We start from the raw sequence: 21,624 nt of genomic DNA, 5'->3' as shown, positions 1-21,624 counted from the left end.
TCATTTGAATTTTTTTTTTTTTCCCCCTATAAGTAAGGTGTCATTTTTCTCTGGCTGCTTTCCTGATTTTTCCTTTGTCTTTAGTTTTCATAAGTTTAATGATGTGTCTTGGCATGTATTTCTCTGGTTTTTATCCTGTTTGGGCTTCACTCAGCTTCTTGAATATATAGGTTTATGTCTCTTGCCGAATTTCAGGAGTTTGTAGCCACTATTTCTTTGCATACTTTTTCATTTCTGCTCTTTCTCTCCTTCTTCTGAGATTCCAATGACACAAATGTTAGATCTTTTATTATAGTAATATAGGTCCCTGAAACTTTGTTCATTGTTTTTGACTACTTTTTCTCAGTTGTTAAGATTGTGTAGTTTCTATTGTTCTATATTCCAGCTCAGTGATTCTTTCTTCTGTCCCCTCCATTCTGCTTTTGAGTACATCCACTGAGCTTTTAATTTCATTTATTGTGTTTTCCAGTTCTAAAATTTCTATTTGATTCTCCTTTATGTCTTCTATTTCTTCGCTGAGGGTTTCTAATTTTTCATTTATAGTTGTCCACTGAAGCATTTTTATCATGGCTGGTTTAAAAACGTTTGCCAGGTAATTCTAACATCTTTATCATCTTGGTGTTAACATCTGTAATGTGTTGGATGGTGACTCCCCAATACATATTTCCTAATACCTGGAATCTGTGAATGTGACTTTATTTGGAAAATAGGGATTACCTGGATAGGTCCTGTTATGAACTGAATTGTGTCCCCCCAAAATATGTACTCTAAATCCTAACCCCTATAGTGGTTAAGAGCTACAGCTGCTAACCAAAAGGATGGCAGTTCAAATCCACCAGGCACTCCTTGGAAACTCTATGGGGCAGTTCTATTCTGTCCTGTAAGGTCGCTATGAGTCGGAATCTACTCAATGGCAATGGGATGGGATAGTGATTATAATCCTATTTGGCAATCGGTTTTCTTTGTTATGTTAATGAGGCAGTATTAGGATGTATCTTCAGTCAATCTCTTTTGAGATATAAAAGAGCAGATTAAGCAACATGCAAGCAGAAATGGGGAAGATACGATGTCATGCCACATGAAGATCGCCAAGGAGCCAAGGAGAGCTGAAAACTGACAAGGACCTTCCCTCAGAGCCAACAGAGGGAGAAAGCTTTTCCCTAGACCTAGTGCCCTGAATTTAGACATCTAGCCTCCTAAACTGTGAGGAAATAGGTTCTGTTTGTTAAGGTCACCCACTTATGTTACCTGTTACAGCAGCACTAGATAACTAAGGTAGGTCCTAAATCCACCTGCATCTGTCCTTCTGAGAGACAGCGGAGGAGAGGACACAGAGAAGGGCATTCACATGTGGTTTTATCTTGGAGATACAGAACAAAAAAAAAGCTGGGTAAACAACGATTTAATGGCTTTGTGAACTCATCAAAACACCTAGGTCACAGTACAAAGAACAGACCCCAAATCTAGAGATACAGAAAAAGGACTCGAGCATTTTATTAACTGGGATAGATACTGCTGAAAACCAGGTAAGAAGACTAAACTAGAAAATTTTTAAAAGTTACTAAAGATTGAGTGAAACCCCTGGGAGCTGCACACATAGGGGGAGGGGGTTGCAACCTCTTACAGGCTTTTCCTCCAGGAAGCCCTGCTGTGAATATGGAGCCAGAGATTGGAGTTATGCAACCACAAGCCAAGGAACACCTGGGGCCACCAGAAGCTAGAAGAGGCAAGGAGGGCTTCACCCCCAAAGACTTCAGAGGGAGTATGGCTGCGCTGACATCTTGAGTGTGGACTCTGGGCTTTCAGAATTATGAAAGAATAAACTTCTCTTGTTTTGAGACATGAGTTTGTAGTACTTTATGACAGTCACAGGAAACTAATACAGTATCTACCGACTACCTTTTTTCATTTAGTTTGAGATCTTCTGGATTCTTGGTATAATGAGTGATTTTCAACTGAATCCTGGACATTTTCATGTTGTTATGAAACTCTGGATCTTATTTAAACCCTGTGGTGCAGCTGGTTTTCTCTAACACTGCTCCGGCCGGGGACAGGGGAATTCTGCTTCATAAATACCAGGTGGAGGTGCAAGTCCAAGTTCCCCACTCTGCCTCCATTAACTCCTGAGGTGGGTCTCCTTGTTACTGCTGGATGGAGGTGGGAATCCCAGCTCACTACATGGTCTCCACTGATGAAAATCCTGACTCTCCACTAGGCCTCCACTGACTCCACCCAACAGGAAGGGCAAGGAACATTTCATTACTACTGGGTAGGGGTGGAGGCATAGCGGTCAAGAGCTATGGCTGCTAACCAAAAGGTCGGCAGTTTGAATCCAGCAGGAGCTCCTTGGAAACCATATGGGACAGTTATACTCTGTTCTATAGGGTTGCTGTGAGTCAGAATCGACTCAATGGCAACAAGTTTGGTTTTCTGGTTTAGGTAGGGATGGAAGTCTAGATTCTCCATGTGGTTTCCACTGACACTGAGGTGGGGAGTGGTATTACTGGCCAGTGGGGATAGAAGTCCCACTTCCCTAATTGGCCTTCTCTGACACCACCCTGGTGGGGATGTTGGAACACCTTATCACAGCTTCATAAGGGTGAAAGTATAGGCTTTCCATTTAGCCACTGCTGTAACGTTTGGCTGGAGTAGTGAGGTTATGGTCTAATAGTTTCTGTCTTGCGAGGTTCTCCCTTTCCTGGTCTTTTGCTAGAGAGTGCAGGCTTTTGCTGGGGCTTTTTATCTGCAACTCTTGATATTTTCTGGGTTGCTGACCTCATCAGATACAAGTGTGGGATATATGAAGCAAAAAGAAAATCCAAGAAACTCATCACCATGGTGTTCCTCAGGTCCTGAGGTCCCTAGCTGGTCTGACTTATTTTCGTCACCTTTCAGAGGCTTCTTACGATTGTTTCATATGTAATGCCCAGGGTTTTAAATTGTACTTTTTTTTAGTGGTAGGAATAGAGAAAAGTAAGTCTACACCATCTTCCCAGAAGTGGAATATTCAATCACTTGTTATTGTTCTCAAAGCTCTTTGGATATTCTGGAGTTGTTTGGTTGGCTGGTTATGTATGCATGTACGTATGTATGCATTTTAACTTATTGTTCTGCTTACCAGTTTGTTCCTCAGCCATTTTAAATCTACTGATGAACCCACTGAAGGCATTCTTCATTTATGTTACTGTTTTTTATTTCTAATATTTCCTTTTCTTAAAATTTCCATCCCTCTGACGAAATTACCCATCTGATCTTGCATATGTCTACTTTCTCCATTAGAGATTTTAACATATTAACCAGTTATTTTAACTTCCCTGTCTGATAGTTCAAGCATCTGTGTCATATCTGAGTCTAGTTTTGAAGACTGCTTTGTTTTCAACAAAGCCCTGGTGGCACAGTGGTTAAAGTACTCAGTTGCTAACTGAAATGTCAGAGGTTTGAACTCACCCGCCACTCTGCCCGTGAAAGATATGACAGTCTGCTTCTGTAAAGATTTACAGCCTTGGAAACCCCCTGGGCCAGTTCTACTCTGTGCTTTAGGGTCACTATGAGTTAGAATCAACTCGACAACAGTGGGTTTACTTTTGGTTTTGTCTTTTCGAATTGTGGTTTTCCTTGTCATTTTTGTATGCCTCAAAATTTTTTGCTGAAAGCCAGAAAAACGTGGTATAGCATAGTAGACATTGAAGTAAATATATTTTTATGCTTAGAAAGAAATACGCCTTTCCTTATGCCAGTCCTTTAGTGTGGGGGTTTGTGTTAATCTAGTTTGCAGTAGGGCTGGAGTTTGAAGTTTCCCTTAGTGCAACACTGCCAGCTTCAAATGCTTCTAGTAATACCTAATGTTTAGGGTTTGGTTAGTTTGCCAGAAGGTTTGCCAATTCTGCTCCCATCTTGGCTTTGGGTCTTCACTTTGTGCCTCTCCCCAGAGAGATTCTGTCTCTTGCAGCTCTCCAAGCTATATTCCACTATTATTTTTACCTGATATTTGTCAGTGTGGTGTTTGTTGGCTGGCAGAGAAAGGGTCGTTCTCTGATATACTGTCTAAGCTTCAGGCTTAGGCTGGCATTGTGAAGCTGGGTCTCAGAGGTATGACCTTCACAAGTGCTCCTGCCTCTCCTTCAGCCAGGCCTAGCACATATTCCTGGCCTTCTCCTGGGGTAGAGTTTCCCCCTCACCCCAGGTTCCTTTCCTCAGCTGCAGTGGGTTTCCATCAGTGCCCTCAAGTGATATATTGTTGTTGTTCTCCCTGCAGATTAAGGTTTTTGTTAAGAGGAATAGTGGAGATTAGTTTGGGTAGGGTTTCAGCACTAGCTGTTTTCTTACCCTAGCCAACACCATGAGAGAGTTTCTTTAGGATCCTCCCCAATCTTTCCTGGGACCAGCAGGGTTGCCTGGAGGAAAAGCCTGTAAGGGGTTGCAACCCCCTCCCCCTATGTGTGCAGCTCCCAGGGGTTTCACTCAATCTTCAGTAACTTATAAAAATATTCTAGTTTAGCCCTTTTGTCTGGTTTTCAGCAGTATCTGTCCCAGTTAATAAAATGCTCAAGTCCTTTTTCTCTATCTCTAGATTTGGGGTCTGTTCTTTGTACTGTGACCTAGGTGTTTTGATGGATTCAAAGTCATTAATTCGTTGTTTACCCAGCTTTTTTTTTTGTTCTGTATCTCCAAGATAAAACCACAATTTGAGTTTTTTTAATGATCATTAAATTGTGTAAAATGCTTGTTTTGTATCTATTAAGATAACGATATTCCTATTTTATATTCCAACTGTGCTACATACAAGTGATTTTCAAATTTTAAACCAACTTTGCATTTTGAGGTAGAGTATTGGCCATTATTTGTTATCCTTTTTATATATTACTGGACTCAATTTACTAATACTTTGTTAAATATTTTTACTTCTTCAGTCATGAGGGATATTTATCTATAATTTTTTTCTTCCTTTAAGATCCTGTGAAGTTTTGGTATCAAGATTATGATCATGTCTTAAGCAAATTGGGAGGCTTTCCCTCTTTCTCTAAATTTGTGTAAGAAATTGTTACTTAAGTGTTTGAAAGAATTCACCAGTAAAGATATCTGGGTCTGTAGATTTTGGGGAAAGGAAGATTTTCAGTTATATAGTCAATTACATTGAGGACATGGGGCCTAACATCTTTTAGTTCTTCTTACATGAGTTTTACATGCTGTGCTTTATTCAGGGAAATTATATCATCCAAGTTGTAGACAATGCTATAAAGTTCTTCATTTAAAAAAGAGCAAAAACAGTTGCCATCTAGTAAACTCTAATTCATGGTGACCCCATCTGTGTCAGAGTAGAACTGTGCTCTGTATGGTTTTCAATGGATGATTTTTTGGAAGTAGATAACCAGGCCTTTCTTCTGAGGGTCTCCCTAAAGTTCTTCATAATGTCATTACATGTTCAATTTACACAGAATCAGTAACTATATGTCCCTTCTCTCATTCCTGATACTAGTAATTTATGTTTTCCAATTTGTTGTTATTGTTCCCCCAGCTTATGTATCTTTATTGATTTTTCAAAAAACATTTTTTAGCTTTGCTGCTATACACTATTATTAGTCTCTATGTCATTCATTTCTACTGTTGTTTTTTCTTTCTCCTACTTTCAATGGTTTTAATTTGAAACCTTCTTAAGGTTTTCTTCCTTCTTAAGGTATAGCTTAAAGCATTTCTTTCTAATTTTTGTTCTTTTCTAGTATAAGGATTTAAACTAAAAAAAAAGTTCCTCTAAGCATTGTTTTCGCTGCAACCCATAAATTTTGGTATGTCATGTTTTTATTATCATTCAGGGTTGTTTTATTGTTTGTCTTAGGCTGGGTTCTCTAGAGAAACAAAACCAGTGAAGTGTGTGTATGTGTGTGTGTTTGTATTTGTATATATTCATGTGTGTATGTGTGTATATACATATGTATGTAGAGACAGAGAGAGATATTTATATCAAGGAAATGGCTCACACAGTTTTAGAGGCTGGAAAATTCCCTGGGGCAGGTTAGAGGCTTCTCCTGACTCACATAGCTGCAGGGGCTGGCAAACGCAAGATCAGCATGTAAGACGGCAGGTCACTGTGGAGGCTGACTAATCCTGAGATCAGCAAGTAAGCTGCTAGCTCAGGTCCCAAGAACCAGAGGTCAGATGAGCAGGAGCCAGCTGTAGGATCCAGAGCAAGCAAAAGCCAGTGAGTTTTGCCAGAAGGTCCAGATACACTAAATGAAGGCTGCACCCCCAAAGAAACTTCCTTTCAACTGATTGAGTGCTCATAACAGATCTCTTGTCATTGAAATGATTACATTATATCAGATCTCATTATGGAGGTGATTACATCATTACATAGCTGCCAAATTACATCATAACTGCCAAACCACTGAGAGTCATGGTCCAGTCAAGCAACACACAACCTTAACCATCACATTGTTGTAAAAAAAAAAATGTAACACATTTGCCAATTCATTTCAACATTTTTCGCTTGTACGATGACATCAATTACATTAATCACGTAGTACAACCTTCACTAATAATCATTACCAAATTTTCCATTACTATGAACAGAATCTCACTGCTTTCTAAATAATGATTTCCCCTTACCCCCATCTTCCCGTCCCTGGTAACCACTAATAAAACTTTGGCTTCTATACATTTGCCTATTCTACATATTTCATTTAAGTGAAATCATACAATATTTGTCCTTTTATGATTGAAGAAAGGTTGTTTCCATATTTTGGTTATTATAAATAATGCCGCAACGAACACTGGTGTACATGTGTCTATTTGCATGGCTGCTTTCAAGTCTCTTGGGTATATACCTAGGAGTGGAATTTCTGGATCATTTCATAGTTCTATGTTTAGCTTTTAGAGAAACTGCCACACTGTCTTCCCCAGAGGTTGTACCATTTTGCATTCCCACTAGCAATGGATAAAGGTTCTAATTTCTCTACCATCCTCCCAAAGTTTGTTCCTAGTGAGAGTGAAATGGTATTTCATTGTGATTTTGATTTGCATCTCCCTAATGTCTAATGATGCTGAGCATCTTTTCATGTGCTTGTTGGCCATTTGTATATCTTCATTGGTGAAATGTCTATTCGAGTCCTTTGCCTGTTTTTCTTACTGAGTTGCCTGTCTTTTTAATAAGTTGTAGAAGCTCTTTAAATATTAAACCCTTATCCAATTTATAGTTCCCAAAAATTTTCTCCCAGTCTGTAGGTTGTCTCTTCACTTTGTTGTTAAAGTCTTTGTTGAACAAAGGTTTTTGATTTTGATAAATTCCAATATATCTATACTTTTTATTTTGTTGCTAGTGTTTTTGGTGTCATTTGTAACAATTCATTTTTTAAAACTAGGTCACAAAGCAATACCCCTTTATTTTCTTCTAGGAGTTTTATCATTTTATTTCTTATATTTAGGTCTTTGATGTTTTTGAATTAATTTTGGTACATAGTGTGAGGTATGAGTCCAGCTTCATTCTTTTGCATGTGGATATCCACTTGTCCCAATGCCATTTATTAAACAGGCTATTCTTTCTCCATCACATGGACTTAGCACCCTTGTCAAAAATCAATTGACTGTTGATGTATGAGTTTATTTCTGGACTCTCATTTCTATTCATTGGTCTCTGTGTCTACTATTATACTATTCCATTGGTCTCTGTGTCTACTATTATACTGTTTTGATAACTGTAGCTGTATAGCATGTTCTGAAATCAGGAAGCGTAAGTCCTTGTACTTTGTTATTCTTCGTCAAGATTGCTTTGACTGTTCAGGTCCCCTTGCAATTCCTCATAAATTTGAGGACAGGTTTTTCCATTTCTGCAAAAAAGGCTGTTGAAATTTTGATCAAGTTGAGTTGAATCTATAGATCTCTTTCGGCAGTACTAACATCTTAATGTTAAGACTTCCTATCCATGAGGACAGAATGTTTTTCTATATATTTAGGACTTCTTTAATCTCTTTTAGCAGTCTTTTATAATTTTCATTGTATAATTCTTTCACATCTCAGGCTGAATTTATTCCTGTTTTATTCTTTTAGATGCAGAAGGAAAATCTGAAGACAATACAAATTCATGGGAATTAAACAACACATTGTAAATAGCCAATGGGATTGCTTTCTTAAATTCCTTTTCAGCTTCCTTATTGCTTGTGTATAGAAACCCAACTGACTTTCGTGTGTTGACTCTGTACCCTGAAAATTTGCTGAATTCCTCTATTGGCTCTAGAAGCTTTTTGTGGACTTTTTGGGATTTTCTATATATAGGGTCATGTCTTCTGTGAGTCGGGAAAGTTTTACTTCTTCCTTCTTAATTTGGATACCTTTTATTTATTTTCTTTTTCCTTTTGCTTTATTGTCTTGGCTAGAACTTCCAGTACAATATTGAATAGGAGTGGTGAGAGCAAGCTTCCTTATCTTGTTCTTGATCTTAAGGGGGAAAGCTCTCAAACTTTCTCCAATGAACATAATGTTGTCTGTTGAGTTTTCATAAATGCTCTTAATCATATCCAGGAATTTCCATTCTACTCCTAGCTTGTTCAGTGTTCTTAATCAAGAAAAGGTTTTGGGTTTTATCGAATGGCTTTTCTGTGTCAATTGAGATGATTGGGTCAGTTGTAAAGATACCACTTTCATTTCTTTTATTGGTTACTTGCATCTTCACTCTTGTTTTTTTAGTGTAGATAAAGGTTTGTCAATTTATTGATCCTTCCAAAGGACCAACTTCTGGTTTTGTTGATTCTCGCTCTCTGTTGTATTTCTGTTTTCTACTTCATTTATTTCTGCTCTGATCTTTATTTTCTTCCTGCTGGTAGGTGTAGGCTTAGTTTACTCTTCTTTCTTTAGTTCCTCAAGTTGTAGACTTAGACTATTGATTTAAGATCTTTCTTCTTTTCTAATGTAGGCATTTATTGCTATAAATTTCCCTCTAAGCACTGCCTTTGCTGCATCCCACAGGTTTTGGTATGCCGTGTTTTCTTTTTTTTCAACTCTAAGTATTTTTTTTTATTTCTCTCTTGACCCATTGGCTATTTACAATGTGTTGTTTAATTCCCATGAATTTGTATTGTCTTCAAATTTTCCTTCTGCAATTAGTTCCTTTGTGATCAGAGAAGATACTTGGTATAAACTATATACCAGACTTGTTTTGTGACCTAGCATATGTTCTATTCTGGATAAATGATCCATGATCACTGGAGAATATGGTGGGTGAAGTGTTCTATATATGTCTGTTAGGTTTCATTGGTTTACAGTGTTCCTTGAGTCCTTACTAATCTACTTTCTAGATGTTCTGTGCAATATCAAAAGTGGTGTATTGAAGTCCCCAACTATTATGGTAGAAATGTCTATTACTCCCTTCAGGAATTGGATCTACCATTCTTAAATCTCACTGGTAACTTTTGTCTTTAAGTGATTACAACACAGCTGCAGCTTGATATTATGGATGATTTTCCCATCCAGGAGTCAAAGATTTCTTATCCTCCTCCTGTTTACCCTTTACCCTTTCTCTTCCAAAATGATGTATTTCATCTAAGTCAGAATCTTTGTATTATCTGCCACTCTTGACACCAACTATGATGATAGGTTCATGTATGAGAATCACATAAAGTCAGTTCTCAGAAGGCAAATATCATGCTTATTCTCACTTTCCCATTTCTCCATCATTTCTGACACCAGTCACTCACACAGCATTCTCTGTCTCTCTCTGTCCCTATCCACCTGGGGCTAGGTCAGATGTTATAAGTTAAGAGGACACCATCCTTGGGTTAGTTAATTCACCAGAACAACTCACAGAACTCATGGAAGATATTATGCTTATCACTACCAGTTTCATCATAGTAAAAGAATACAAACCAGGATCATAAGGAAGAGAAACATGGACAAGGTCTGGGAGGGTTCCTAATGTGAAGCCGTCATGTCTCAGAGAGGGCACATAACCCTCTCTTTGCTGACCAGAAAGCTCTCTGATCTTTAGTGTTCCAGGCTTTATTAGCCAGTTCTTCGTGATATGCTAAATCATCACTGCTGAGATTGGCTGATAACAGCTTCCAAGGTGAGTCTTTTCTGATCTGGCCAGCCACTTCCAGCAAAACTCCTCAGGTGTGGCCTGAAAATCCCAGATCAAGGCAACCCAATTGCTCCAAGGGTTATGTCCCCAGAGCAAAGGACAAAGGCCACCTCGTTACTGTTGTTAGGTGCCGTGAAGATGGTTCTGACTCATAGTGACCTATGTACAACAGGAAGAATCACTCCCTGGTCCTGCACCATCCTCACAGCTGTTGTTATGCTTGAGACCATTGTTGCAGCCACTGTGTCAATTCATCTCCTTGAGGGTTTTCCTCTTTTTTCTTGACCCTTTATTTTACCAAACACAATGTTCTTCTCCAGGGACTGGTCCCTCCTGATAACATGTCCAAAGTATGTGAGATGAAGTTTTGCCATCCTTGCTTATAAGGAGCATTCAGGCAGTACTTCTTCCAAGACAGATTTTTTAGTTCTTCTGACAGACCATGGTATATACAATATTCTTCACCAACACCATAATTCAAAGACCTCAGTTCTTCTTCGGTCTTCTTTATTCGTTGTCCAGCTTTCTCATGCATATGAGGCAACTGAAAACACTATGGCTTGGATCAGGTATACCTTAGTCCTTAAAGAGACATCTTTGTTTTTTTAAGTTTTAAAGAGGTCTTTTGCAGCACATTTGCCCAATGCAATGCATCATTTGCTTTCTTGACTGCTGCTTCCATAGGCATTGACTGTGGAGCCAAATAAAGTGAAATCCTTGACAACTTCAATCTTTTCTCTGTTTACAATGATGCTGCTTATTGATCCAGTTGTGAGGATTTCTGTTTGCTTAATGTTAAGGTGTAATCCATACTGAAGGCTGTAGTCTTTGATCTTCATCAGTAAGTGCTTCAAGACCTCTTCACTTCCACCAAGCAAAGTTGTGTCATCTGCATAGCACAGTTTGTTAATGAGTCTTCCTGCAATCCTGATGCCACATTCTTCTTCATATAGTCCAGGTTCTCTGATTATCTGCTCAGCATACAGATTGAATACGTATGGTTAAAGAATATAACCCCGACGCACACCTTTCCTGATTTTAAACCACGCAGTATTCCCTTGTTCTGTTTGAACAACTGCCTCTTGGGCTATGTAGAGGTTCTGCATGAGCACAATTAAGTGTTCTAGAAGTCCCATTCTTCTCAATGTTTTCCTTAATTTGTTATGATTCACACAGTCAAATGCCTCTGCATAGTCAATAAAACACAGGTAAACATCTTTCTGGTATTCTCTGCTTTCTGCCAGGATCCATCTGACATCAGCAATTATATCCCTCATTCCAAGTCCTCTTCTGAACCCAGCTTGAATTTCTGGAATCTCCCTGTTGATGCACTACTGCAACCGTCTTTTGAATGATCTTCAGCAAAATTTTACTTGTGTGTGATACTGGTATTGTTTGGTAACTTCCACATTCTATTGGATCGCCTTTCTTTGGAATGGGCATAAATATGAATCTTTTCTCATCAGTTAGCCAGGTAGCTGTCTTCCAAATTTCTTGGAATAGACAAGTGAGCACTTCCAGAGTTGCATCTGTTTCCTGAAACATTTCAATCAGTATTCTATCAATTCCTGAAGCCCTGTTTTTCGCCAATGCCTTTGATGCAACTTGGACTTCTTCCTTCAGTACCATCGGTTCTTGATCATATGCTACCTCCTGAAATGGTTGAACATTAATCAATTCTTCTTGGTACAGTGAATCTGTGTACCCCTTTCACCTTCTTTTGATGCTTCCTGTGTTGTTTAATATTTTCCCTGTAGAATCCAATATTGCAACTCAAAGCTTATATTTTTTTCTTCAGTTCTTTCAGCATGAGAAATGCTGAGCATGTTCTTCTCTTTTGGTTTTCTAACTCTAAGTCTTTGCACATTTCATTATATTTTACTTTGTCTTCTTGAGGCACCCTTTGAAGTCTTCTGTTCAGCTCTTTTACTGAATCATTTCTTCCTTTTCCTTTAGCTACTCTATGTTCAAGAACAAGTTTCAGAGTCTCTTCTGACATTTGTTTTGGTCTTTTCTTTCTTTCCTGTCTTTTCAATGACCTCTTGCTTTCTTCATGTATGATGTCCTTGATGTCATTCCACTACTTGACTGATCTTCAGTCATTAGTGTTTAATGAGTCAAACCTATTTTTTAGATGGTCTCTAAATTCAGGTGGCATATACTCAAGGTCATATTTTGGCTCTTGTGGACTTGTTCTAATTTTTTCAGCTTCAACTTGAACTTAGATATGAGCATACCCCACAGTCAGGCCGTGGCTTGTTCTGACTAATGATACTGAGATTTTCCATCATTTCTTTCCACAAATATAGTCAATTAGATTCCTCTGTATTTTAACTGGCATGGTCCACGTGCATAGTTACCATTTAGAAAAAAAGGTATTTGCAATAAAGAAGTTGTTGGTCTTGCAAAATTCTATCATGCGATCTCTGGCGTCCCTTCTGTCACCAAGGCCATATTTTCCAACTACTGTTCCTTCTTCTTTGTTTCCAACTTTCACATTCCAATCACCAGTAACTATCAATGCATCTTGATTGCATTTTGATCAATTTCAGATTGCAGAAGTGGATAAAATCTTCAATTTCCTCATCTTTGGCATTAGTGGTTGGTATGCAAATTTGAATAATACTCGTAGTAACTAGTCTTCCTTATAAAAAAATTTTTTTAATTTTTTATTTATTTATTTTTATTTTTTTTTATATAGACATGTGGATATTATCCTGTCGCTGGAAACACTGTACTTCAGGATAGATCTTAAAATGTTCTTTTTGACAATAAATGCAACACTATTCCTCTTCAATTTATCATTTCTAGCATAGCAGACCATACTGCTGTCTGATTCAAAATGGCCAATATCTGTCCATTTCAGCTCATGCCTAGGATATCGATCTTTATGTGTTCCATTTCATTTTGGATGATTTCCAATTTTCCTAGATTCATGCATTCCATGTATACCTCCCAGCACACTATTTGTTTATCTATGTCCCATCTGTTTTTGTTCCTTTTCCCTCACTTCTTTACCTCTTTTGGATTAAGTATCTTTTAGTATTCTATCTTATTTCTTTTTTTGGCTCTTAATCTACATTTATTTGTTTTAATTTTTATTGGTTGACCAAGAGATTACAAAATGTATTCTCATCTCATCACAATTTACACCGAATTAATAGCAGACAACTTTACATATACGTAAGAACTTGTCTTAGTCTGGGCTCTCTAGCAGAGCAAAACCAGTGCAGCATATGTAGAGAGAGATATTTACTTCAAGGAAATGGCTCATGCGTTTGTGGGAGCTGGCAAGTTCCAAATCCATGGATCAGGAAGCAGGCTGAAGACTTCTGCTTGCTCACATGGTTGCAGGGTCTGATGAACCCAAAATCTGCATGTCAGGCAGCAAGTTAAAGGCTTCTGTAGGTTTATGTATCAAGAACCAGAGATCGGGTGATGAGAAGAGTGCAGGGCTCTGAGAGAGAAAGCAAGCCTTGACAGAACATCCATATGTATATTGGAGGCAGGCTACACCCCCAAGGAGACACCCCCTTTCACGTGATGGGCTGATTACATCAGATCACATCATGTAGGTGATTACATTATATTATAGAAGAGCAATCAGTCCAATGTCTGCCAAACCACTGAGAATCATAGCCTAGCCAAGCTGACACATAACATTAAGCATCACACTTACTTATAGAATAATTCCGTTTACCCCCTTTTCCTTCTTTGTTCAGTTTCTGCCATTTATTAACTTATATCTTAAATCCCATGATAACCCTGCTACTAAGTTTGCTTTAAAAAGTCAATAGGTTTTTATAGAAATTAAAATTTTCAAATGTATTATTTTATTTTTACTCATATATGGTATATACCATTTCTGGTGTTACTCTTTCTTATAGGTATGAGTTTCCTTGGTATTATTTATCTGTGAAGAACTTGCCTTAGCATTTCCTGTAGTTTGGCTGTGAGAGTGAAAAATGCAGCTCTCGTTTAACTGAAAATGTCTTTCTTTCACTTTCATTTCCAAGGGATATTTTCAATGGATAAAGAATTCCAAGTTGATGTTGTCTTTTTATCAGTACTTAAAGATATTCTTCATTGTCACCTGGTTTCCATTGTTTCTGCTAAGATGTCAGCCATCATTCTTAATGCTATTCCTATGTATGCAATATGTCTCTTCTTTGTCAAGTTGCTTTTCAGATTTTCCTCTTGCCTTTGGTGTTCTGCAGCTTGATTATAAAGTATATAGGTATGTTTTGGGGTGTTTTTTTTTTTTAATACTGATTTTGGTTTGCTGAGCTTTTTGCCTCCACAAATTTATAATTTTAACCAAATATGAAAATTATTCAACATTCCTTTAAACACATTTACTGCTTCATTCTCTTTCTCCTCTTTTTATGGCATATCCAGGTACAAATATGTAACAATATCATCTCACAGGTCACTGATGTGTGTTTTGTTCAAACTGAGATAAAATTCACATATATAATTAACCATTTTAAAAATGTTCAGTTAAGTGGCATTTAGTACATTCACATGTTGTACAACTATCACCTTTATCTAGTTCCAAAACATTTTCATCATCCCAAAGGGGAAACACCACATCTATTAAACAGTTACTCTTCATTTCCTCTTCTTCTCAATCTTCGCAACCAGTAATCTAGATTGATCTATTCAGAGTATTGCATAGAAATGGACTCATACATAATATTTTTGAGGTTAATCCACATTGCAGCATGCATCAGTACTTTTATCTCTTTTTATGTCTGAATAATGTCAATCTTTTTATCACTCTATTTTATGGAAGAAATGCATATGATATCCACATTTTTATTGACCTTTATTTGCTGTGCCCAATATTGTGTTAATCCCATTCTATGAATTTATTTAGGTATTGTATTTTTGTTCTAGAATTTCCATGTTTCAGTTTTAGTATGGAGGATCCTATTTACATAACTCAAATACGTTTTGCATTCCTTTTTATATTGAAAAGAACAGTGGAAAATACAATATAAATTTTGTTTGTTCCATAAAGAGTGCTAGCCCCTTCCTCTCTCATATAGTTACAGTGAGGAGCTGAACATTCAAATTCCATAGTAGTTTAGCTGAACTAAATCTGGGCCTCAGCTTTTATTAAACTGAACTCATCCCTGCTTTTAAATCACCTTTGGCCAATCCTACACACCCTGTGCCACTGCCAGTGGACAGATATTTTTTGTCATGCTTTCAAGGAGGACATGGCTGAGCTGAGTTTCAGCAAGTTTTGGTTTTCCTTTGGATTCAATTCCATCAGGCTGCAGAATACAAACACTACAAGACTACATGAGTTCCCTCTAACTCACTTTCTTTGCCAGCTACTGAGCAAAAATGACAGAATTTAGAAGAGGGAAAAATGTCAAACTGAAATGTTTATTTTTTATTTTGGGGCTCCTCATTCTAATCCATCCCACCAGTCCACACTACTGTTAAACACACAGCAGTTTTCTCAAAAGTGTCTCCAACAACAACTCAGAAAAGGAAGGTAAAAACGGTTGCACAACTTGAAAAACGTAATCAATGTTACTGAATTATACACGTAGAAACTGTTGAACTGGTGTATGTTTTGCTGTGTACATTCTCCAACCACGATAAAATAAAATATTAAAATGAAGTGAATAAAATAAAAAGTGTCTCCATTTGTTTCGCCCACTCACATATAGCCAGGCATCTGTCCCAGATAAGAAAGCCAGAGCATCTCTCTGATCACCTGTGAAGGGCTTATCCCTCTCTGGAATTCAGTTCATCAAAGCTTTCTTGCAAACTTTTTTCTTTGGTTTTTTTCTTGTTACTACCACAGAAGTAAAAGTCTTTCATATTCATTTACATCCTAACATCAATCAAAAGTCTACAGTAATTCATTTTCAATGTATTTTACAAAAGCACTGGTCTACAATGGTTTGAAAATTCAAAACAAAAGAAAACTGGACCTTTACCAGAGAAGCACTGCCTTTAAGAATATTTGATTTCATTGGGACAAACATAGGTTCCATGCAGCTATCTGTGGGAGTCTAGATTCTGCACCAGTATTCTTCTGGAGGATGAAATTGATAAGACCTTAAATTCAAGATTATTTATTTCCCAAGAAGCCCTTGGGACTGGAGAACAGAGTGAATATTCACAGTGACAGCAAGGTGGATCATATTTTCATAACTCAAATATGTTTTGTATTGCTTTCGATAACATAATGGGAACTGACATGAACTGCTGAACTGACATTCATTGGACACAGACTGCCTTTGTTCAAGTCTCAACTCCAATGCTTATGAGTTATTTAACCCTTAGCACAGTTTATATAATCTCTCTGAGGCTCACCTGCAAAATTGATATAACAGGACCTATCTCATAGTAGTTTGGAATCAAAGGAAGCACTCAAAATTGTAGCTATTATTACTGGAGAAGAAAAGAACAAAGGGCTAAAATAGTTATTTAAATAATAATTGTCTATCTATTAGGACTACTGTATAAATCAAGTTTATATTAAGAATAAAGTTATGGAAACAAGTAGGCAGTTCAACAAAAAAAATAGGGCTTAAGGGCTTAATAACTAATAAATATATTTTCATTTTATATCATTTACATACCTAAGTATGTATGTATACACACCTAAGTATGTATGTATGCACACACCTTTGTAGCCTCAGGTGAATAGGGTTGAGTTAATCACATGCCTTAGTCCATGACACACTGATTCTTGCCCTTTTAACCTGTTTTAGTTATTTGTTCTCTTATACTCCTATACCCTTTGTTCCCCTCCCCTTCCTATTGGCAACCATTCTAGTGTTTGATGAGTTTTTTTTACATCTGTGTAGCTTTTTTGCATATATTTTAATTAATGTAAATGAAATTGTATTATATATTTTATTCACTTAGTTATGTTTTTAAGATACACCACATATACATCTAGTTCAGTCTTTCTAATCAGTTGCCCTGACTGTCTCCAACTCCTTGTTATCACAACGACATTGCCAGGAACATTCTTCTAGATCCGTAAAAGAGTTTCTTTAGGGTCTTTACCTACGAGCATATTCTTAATTTGACTACTGCTGCCAAACTGGTCATATCAATGCATGCATCCTCCCTTCAGCAGGGCATTTGGGTTTCTACATCCTCATATCCCTGGTAAATTTTAGCATTATCCAGCTTTCTAATTTTTTCACCAGACTGACACTTGTAAGATAATACCCCAGACTAAGTTCACAATGCAGCAACATAAATTGGAAAATACATCAGATTCTTTTTGAAATTTTATGACTGGAAAAACAATGTTCAAAATATAACACAAAACACAATCTTGCCAACCTAAAATACCAACTATTTTCATATTTGGATATCTATTCCAGTTTTGTACAGACGATTATGTCATTTATGTAGTTATAATTTCATAATAGAGTTCTGGACTTTGCTTTTTCCGAAGGTTTCATGATGATTATTTTTAATGATTACACAATGGTCTGTCATGTTTTATTTCATACTTTCGTTAATCATTTAACTTACTTGGAGACATAGGTTGTTTTAAATTTTTAAGAATTATGCTAATTCTTTTGGTTGAATAATTTTCTCAGGGTAATTTGCATATCATTGACAAAAACAAAGCCCCACATTAAAGACTTTCTAATGGTATTTTGTGTAATACATTTCAATTTAAAATTTCCTATAATTATACTGAAAACCATTCAACAACTCAGGAGAATAACATGTCATTAACCACGCTGTGTTGGTACCTGGAAATGTGTACATTAAGTCATTAGAGTCAAAATTTCACAAGTAAATCTACAAAAAATATAACACTATACAATGATAATGATCAGGAAAGGATAAAAGATGATATAAATAAAGGGTTCAAATATATAGAATTTTTTGTATGAGTTTCTAGACACTGAAAATTTAAATTAAAAAATCACCACCACAGTAAATTAAAAACAAACAGCTTTCATCACAAACTTGAAGAAATATAAGTATAAATATGTGATGTCTCTTACTATATACAACTGGGACATTAAAATAAGGATGCTTAAGGATTTGCTCACCAGGATCTCCCCCGGTAGGGTCATACATGTTTCTGGGTCCTACAGAAGAAATAGGTGGGAAGAGAAAAGCTGTTCTCCAGCTTTTGACATGAATATAAGGCCCTGATATCAACTTCATCCTGTCGAAACTACTAAAACGCAGATAATATTTTACCTAGAAAGAGCAATAGGAAAAAAACAATATCTATAAACAAAAAAAAATTTTAATAAAAAACTGGAGACAAAATGAAGTTAAAATGCAAGTGGGAATATGTGATTTTGGAGGTGGTCTAACAAGTGCCAGAGTGGATTCTGGACATCAGGGAAGTGAGAGCACAAGCTCACGTGCTCTCTAAATTGGCCTCCCTTAATCTGTCCTCCCTCAAGTTCATGACATTTTTTATTTAAGTGTCAACAACACTTGGATGTATATTGTGGGTCTGCAGTGAGCAAACAGGGCAGCACCTTACATAACACTATGAATGTATTTTTTCCTAAACAGACAGCTTGGCATACATATTGAAATGAAATACACCAATGGGTGTTATTAATTTCTTTTCCCATTATGTCATCCAAGTGTTCTGGGACAAAAATCTCATCTTCTCCTAAAACTGACTTTAAGAAAGAATCCTATATGAGAGCAGAGGAGGAATGTAATAAAATATAAATGTGGAGTGTTGCATATTTTAATTATTAAATGAAAACATAATACCAATTCTGGAGATCTGAGTAAACTTCAAGGTAGATCATTCTGGGCCTAAGGAGCTTCATAAGGCAACAAATAATAGACCAAGAGTTGCCAAAAATCACTAAGATCAGGACGGAAAGGCTCATGCTGTAGTGTCTAGGTGCATACTCACATATTCAGTTACCAAGACAAAAAAATTAGGCACTTACAACATGCTCAAGGGTTAAGCCATAAAACGTGTCACTCAAGGAGCTCAAATTCTGGTTGAGGAAACAAATACTGTTATAATATAGTACATTTAGTGATAGAGCTATGTATGCTATATTATAGAAGTATGAGGGAAGACAGAAGTGGGTGTGGTCAGGCCCAACAGTACAGGGAGTCACAGTAGCCGAGTCTTAAAGGATAAATAAGAGTGAGCCAAGAGAAAGGGAGATTATACAAGGCAGGAGAGAACAAAATTCGAAACTGCACTCAAAACATTTTGACCAGGCTTTTTGCACACTGTTGAGTCTACACCAGCACTGAGTCAATAATTTGAGGAAAGTTGGCACATATGGAAGGGGCAAGAGCAGAATGAAAAGATACCTACGGCCCGACCACTGGATTCCTTACTTTTTCCTTCCATTGACAACCATGTATATCCTAAATGCAGAATTTGACTATATATATCTATATATGTGGATATATATATATATACACTATCTATATATATACACACACACACACGTATATGTATTTGGACATATATATATTTGGATATATATATTTAGATATATATGTATGTTTGGATATGTATATACATATTTTTGGATATATACATATACTTGGATGTATATATATATATATATATATACACACACACACACAGCCAAATACTGTACTTTGGTTATTTCCCTCAGTGCCAGTTAACATGTCTATAGGATCTGATAAAGATACACCAACTTCAAAGAACTGTCTTTCTCTCCTCTTTGAGGGCTTTTAGAATCTTCCTAAATATCTGCATATTTCCTAATTCTGGTTCAGCCTGCTGAGCCTTAGAGTAATTTTCTGGATTTTGATGTAGAGGAGAAGGCATAGGGTTCACTTAAAGAGGAGATTTTCCATGTTGGGATCCCTGCTGGCGAAGATGTATCTGGTTTATCACATCAGGTCCACTGACCTTGGAAATGTGCATTTTCTTCACCATCATCTGCAGGGCTGGAGGCAACTGCCATGTCAGACACAGTGGTAAAAGTAATATCAATTTATAATTTATAATTCAATTTATAAATGTGAACCCTGGTAGGTAGTGAACACAATTCTTTCCTCATCAGCACTGGCTAAAGTGTACAGATACTGAGGTTAATTAAATCTGGATTCAAATTCCTGCTCTGCCATGTACAAGCACTACAATCTTGGGCAAGTTAATTTTCCCACATATAAAACAGGATAATGATACCTCTACTTCATTAAATTCCTGGAACTTGAAGTACGATTATGAGGTTTTTGCATAAAACTTTCTCACCTTAAGTGGCAGGGGATCATAGCTATTTTTGAAGTCATGGTCAAAAACAATAGCAGCCAGCATTTTTTTAGAGTTATTTTCATACTTAATGTAATTCTCAAAATCTTTCTCTGAAGAAAAACCATGAACTGTAGAGAGAGAAAAATACAATATGTGAATTGGCCACACAAAGGCAAAACATCTGATAGCCCTTCCTATCTGTAGATTTGGATACCACCCTACATGGGTAAAAGGTTATCAAAATACTATACATTTCAAAACACTGTGGCTCAAATATTGCCACAGTAAACTACCTAATGGCTATTTGGAGTGTACAACAATTTTTAGGAATTTCTAAAGTTTTACCACAAATTTAAAATAATAATTGTTATAATAACTGCACATTCAAGTAAGCTAAGGGATGCTTCAAACCATTTCTGAAAAGTCCATCTTGAAGGAAAATAACAAAATTGATCTGTGCAATGTATTCAAAGTCCTATTATGTGGGAATCTCTTCTAGATAAAAAATACTGAGAGGAGAGGGGGCCAAGATGGCTGACTAGCTAGATGCTACCTCGGATCCCTCTTGCAACAAAGACTCGGAAAAACAAGTGAATCGATCACATACATGACAATCTACGAACCCTGAACAACAAACACAGATGTAAAGAGTTGACCTGAGTGACAGAGACGGAGAACAAACAACTACGGGGAAGCAGAGACTGTTTTCGGAGCCTGGAGCCAGTGTCCTAGTCAGGCAACCTTGGCGCCGGGCTTAGGACTGGGCACAGGGGAGCTGAACACAACATCCTGTGATGACGCAAACAACGGGGCACAGCCCTACCCCCCTGAACTGACCTCGGGAGGGGGCCTAGCCAGTCCGCGCGGGCAGTGCGGCGACGCGGCTGGCGGGAGGAGAAGTCCCCAGGAGGCAGCAAATGGTTTTGGAGCTGGGAGTGCAGCGTGCCAGCTGGGGAACCTTGACGCTGGGCTTTGGACTGGCAGCGGAGGAACTGACCGCGGCTTCTCCGGGCCTGACCCTTGGGGGCAATCTCTACCCAGCCAGCACACATAGGCGACACGCCCCTCGGGAATCTCAGATAAAATAGTCATCCCAAGCAAGACAAGCAACTTTGTCTATATTCCGGGGTGCTACTCTCTCCTGTTTTTCTGAACCCTCCCCTCCCCTTCCCAGGCAGCTTCATTAACGTTGGAATTTCCTGAGCCAGAGGGAGAACGGCTCCGCGGCTTTTCTTTTCCCATTGTTTTTTGGTCTTTTCCTAACTCATTCTTCCGGCCTGAGAGAAGCAACCACAAAAAACCCATGGACCAAAAATCCTTCCCTAATTGG

At 37.5% G+C, this 21,624-nt stretch overlaps 1 protein-coding gene across 1 annotated transcript in view; it reads right to left on the bottom strand.

Annotated features, from left to right (window-relative positions):
* Positions 1–21,624, bottom strand: part of LOC100671125 (phospholipid-transporting ATPase ABCA3-like) — a 230,993-nt gene that overhangs the window by 169,122 nt on the left and 40,247 nt on the right. The window contains exons 6-7 of the mRNA XM_010598551.2: positions 20,295–20,422; positions 18,121–18,274 (exon numbers count right to left, since the gene is read on the bottom strand). Of these exons, the coding sequence (XP_010596853.2) occupies positions 18,121–18,274; positions 20,295–20,422 (282 nt within the window). The remainder of the gene's footprint in view (positions 1–18,120; positions 18,275–20,294; positions 20,423–21,624) is intronic.

The sequence above is a fragment of the Loxodonta africana genome, chromosome 12, assembly GCF_030014295.1.
Source record: "Loxodonta africana isolate mLoxAfr1 chromosome 12, mLoxAfr1.hap2, whole genome shotgun sequence".
NCBI classification, from domain to species: Eukaryota; Metazoa; Chordata; class Mammalia; order Proboscidea; family Elephantidae; genus Loxodonta; species Loxodonta africana.
The sequence above is the reverse complement of the archived record's forward strand: the minus strand, read 5'-3'. Positions and strand labels throughout refer to the sequence as shown.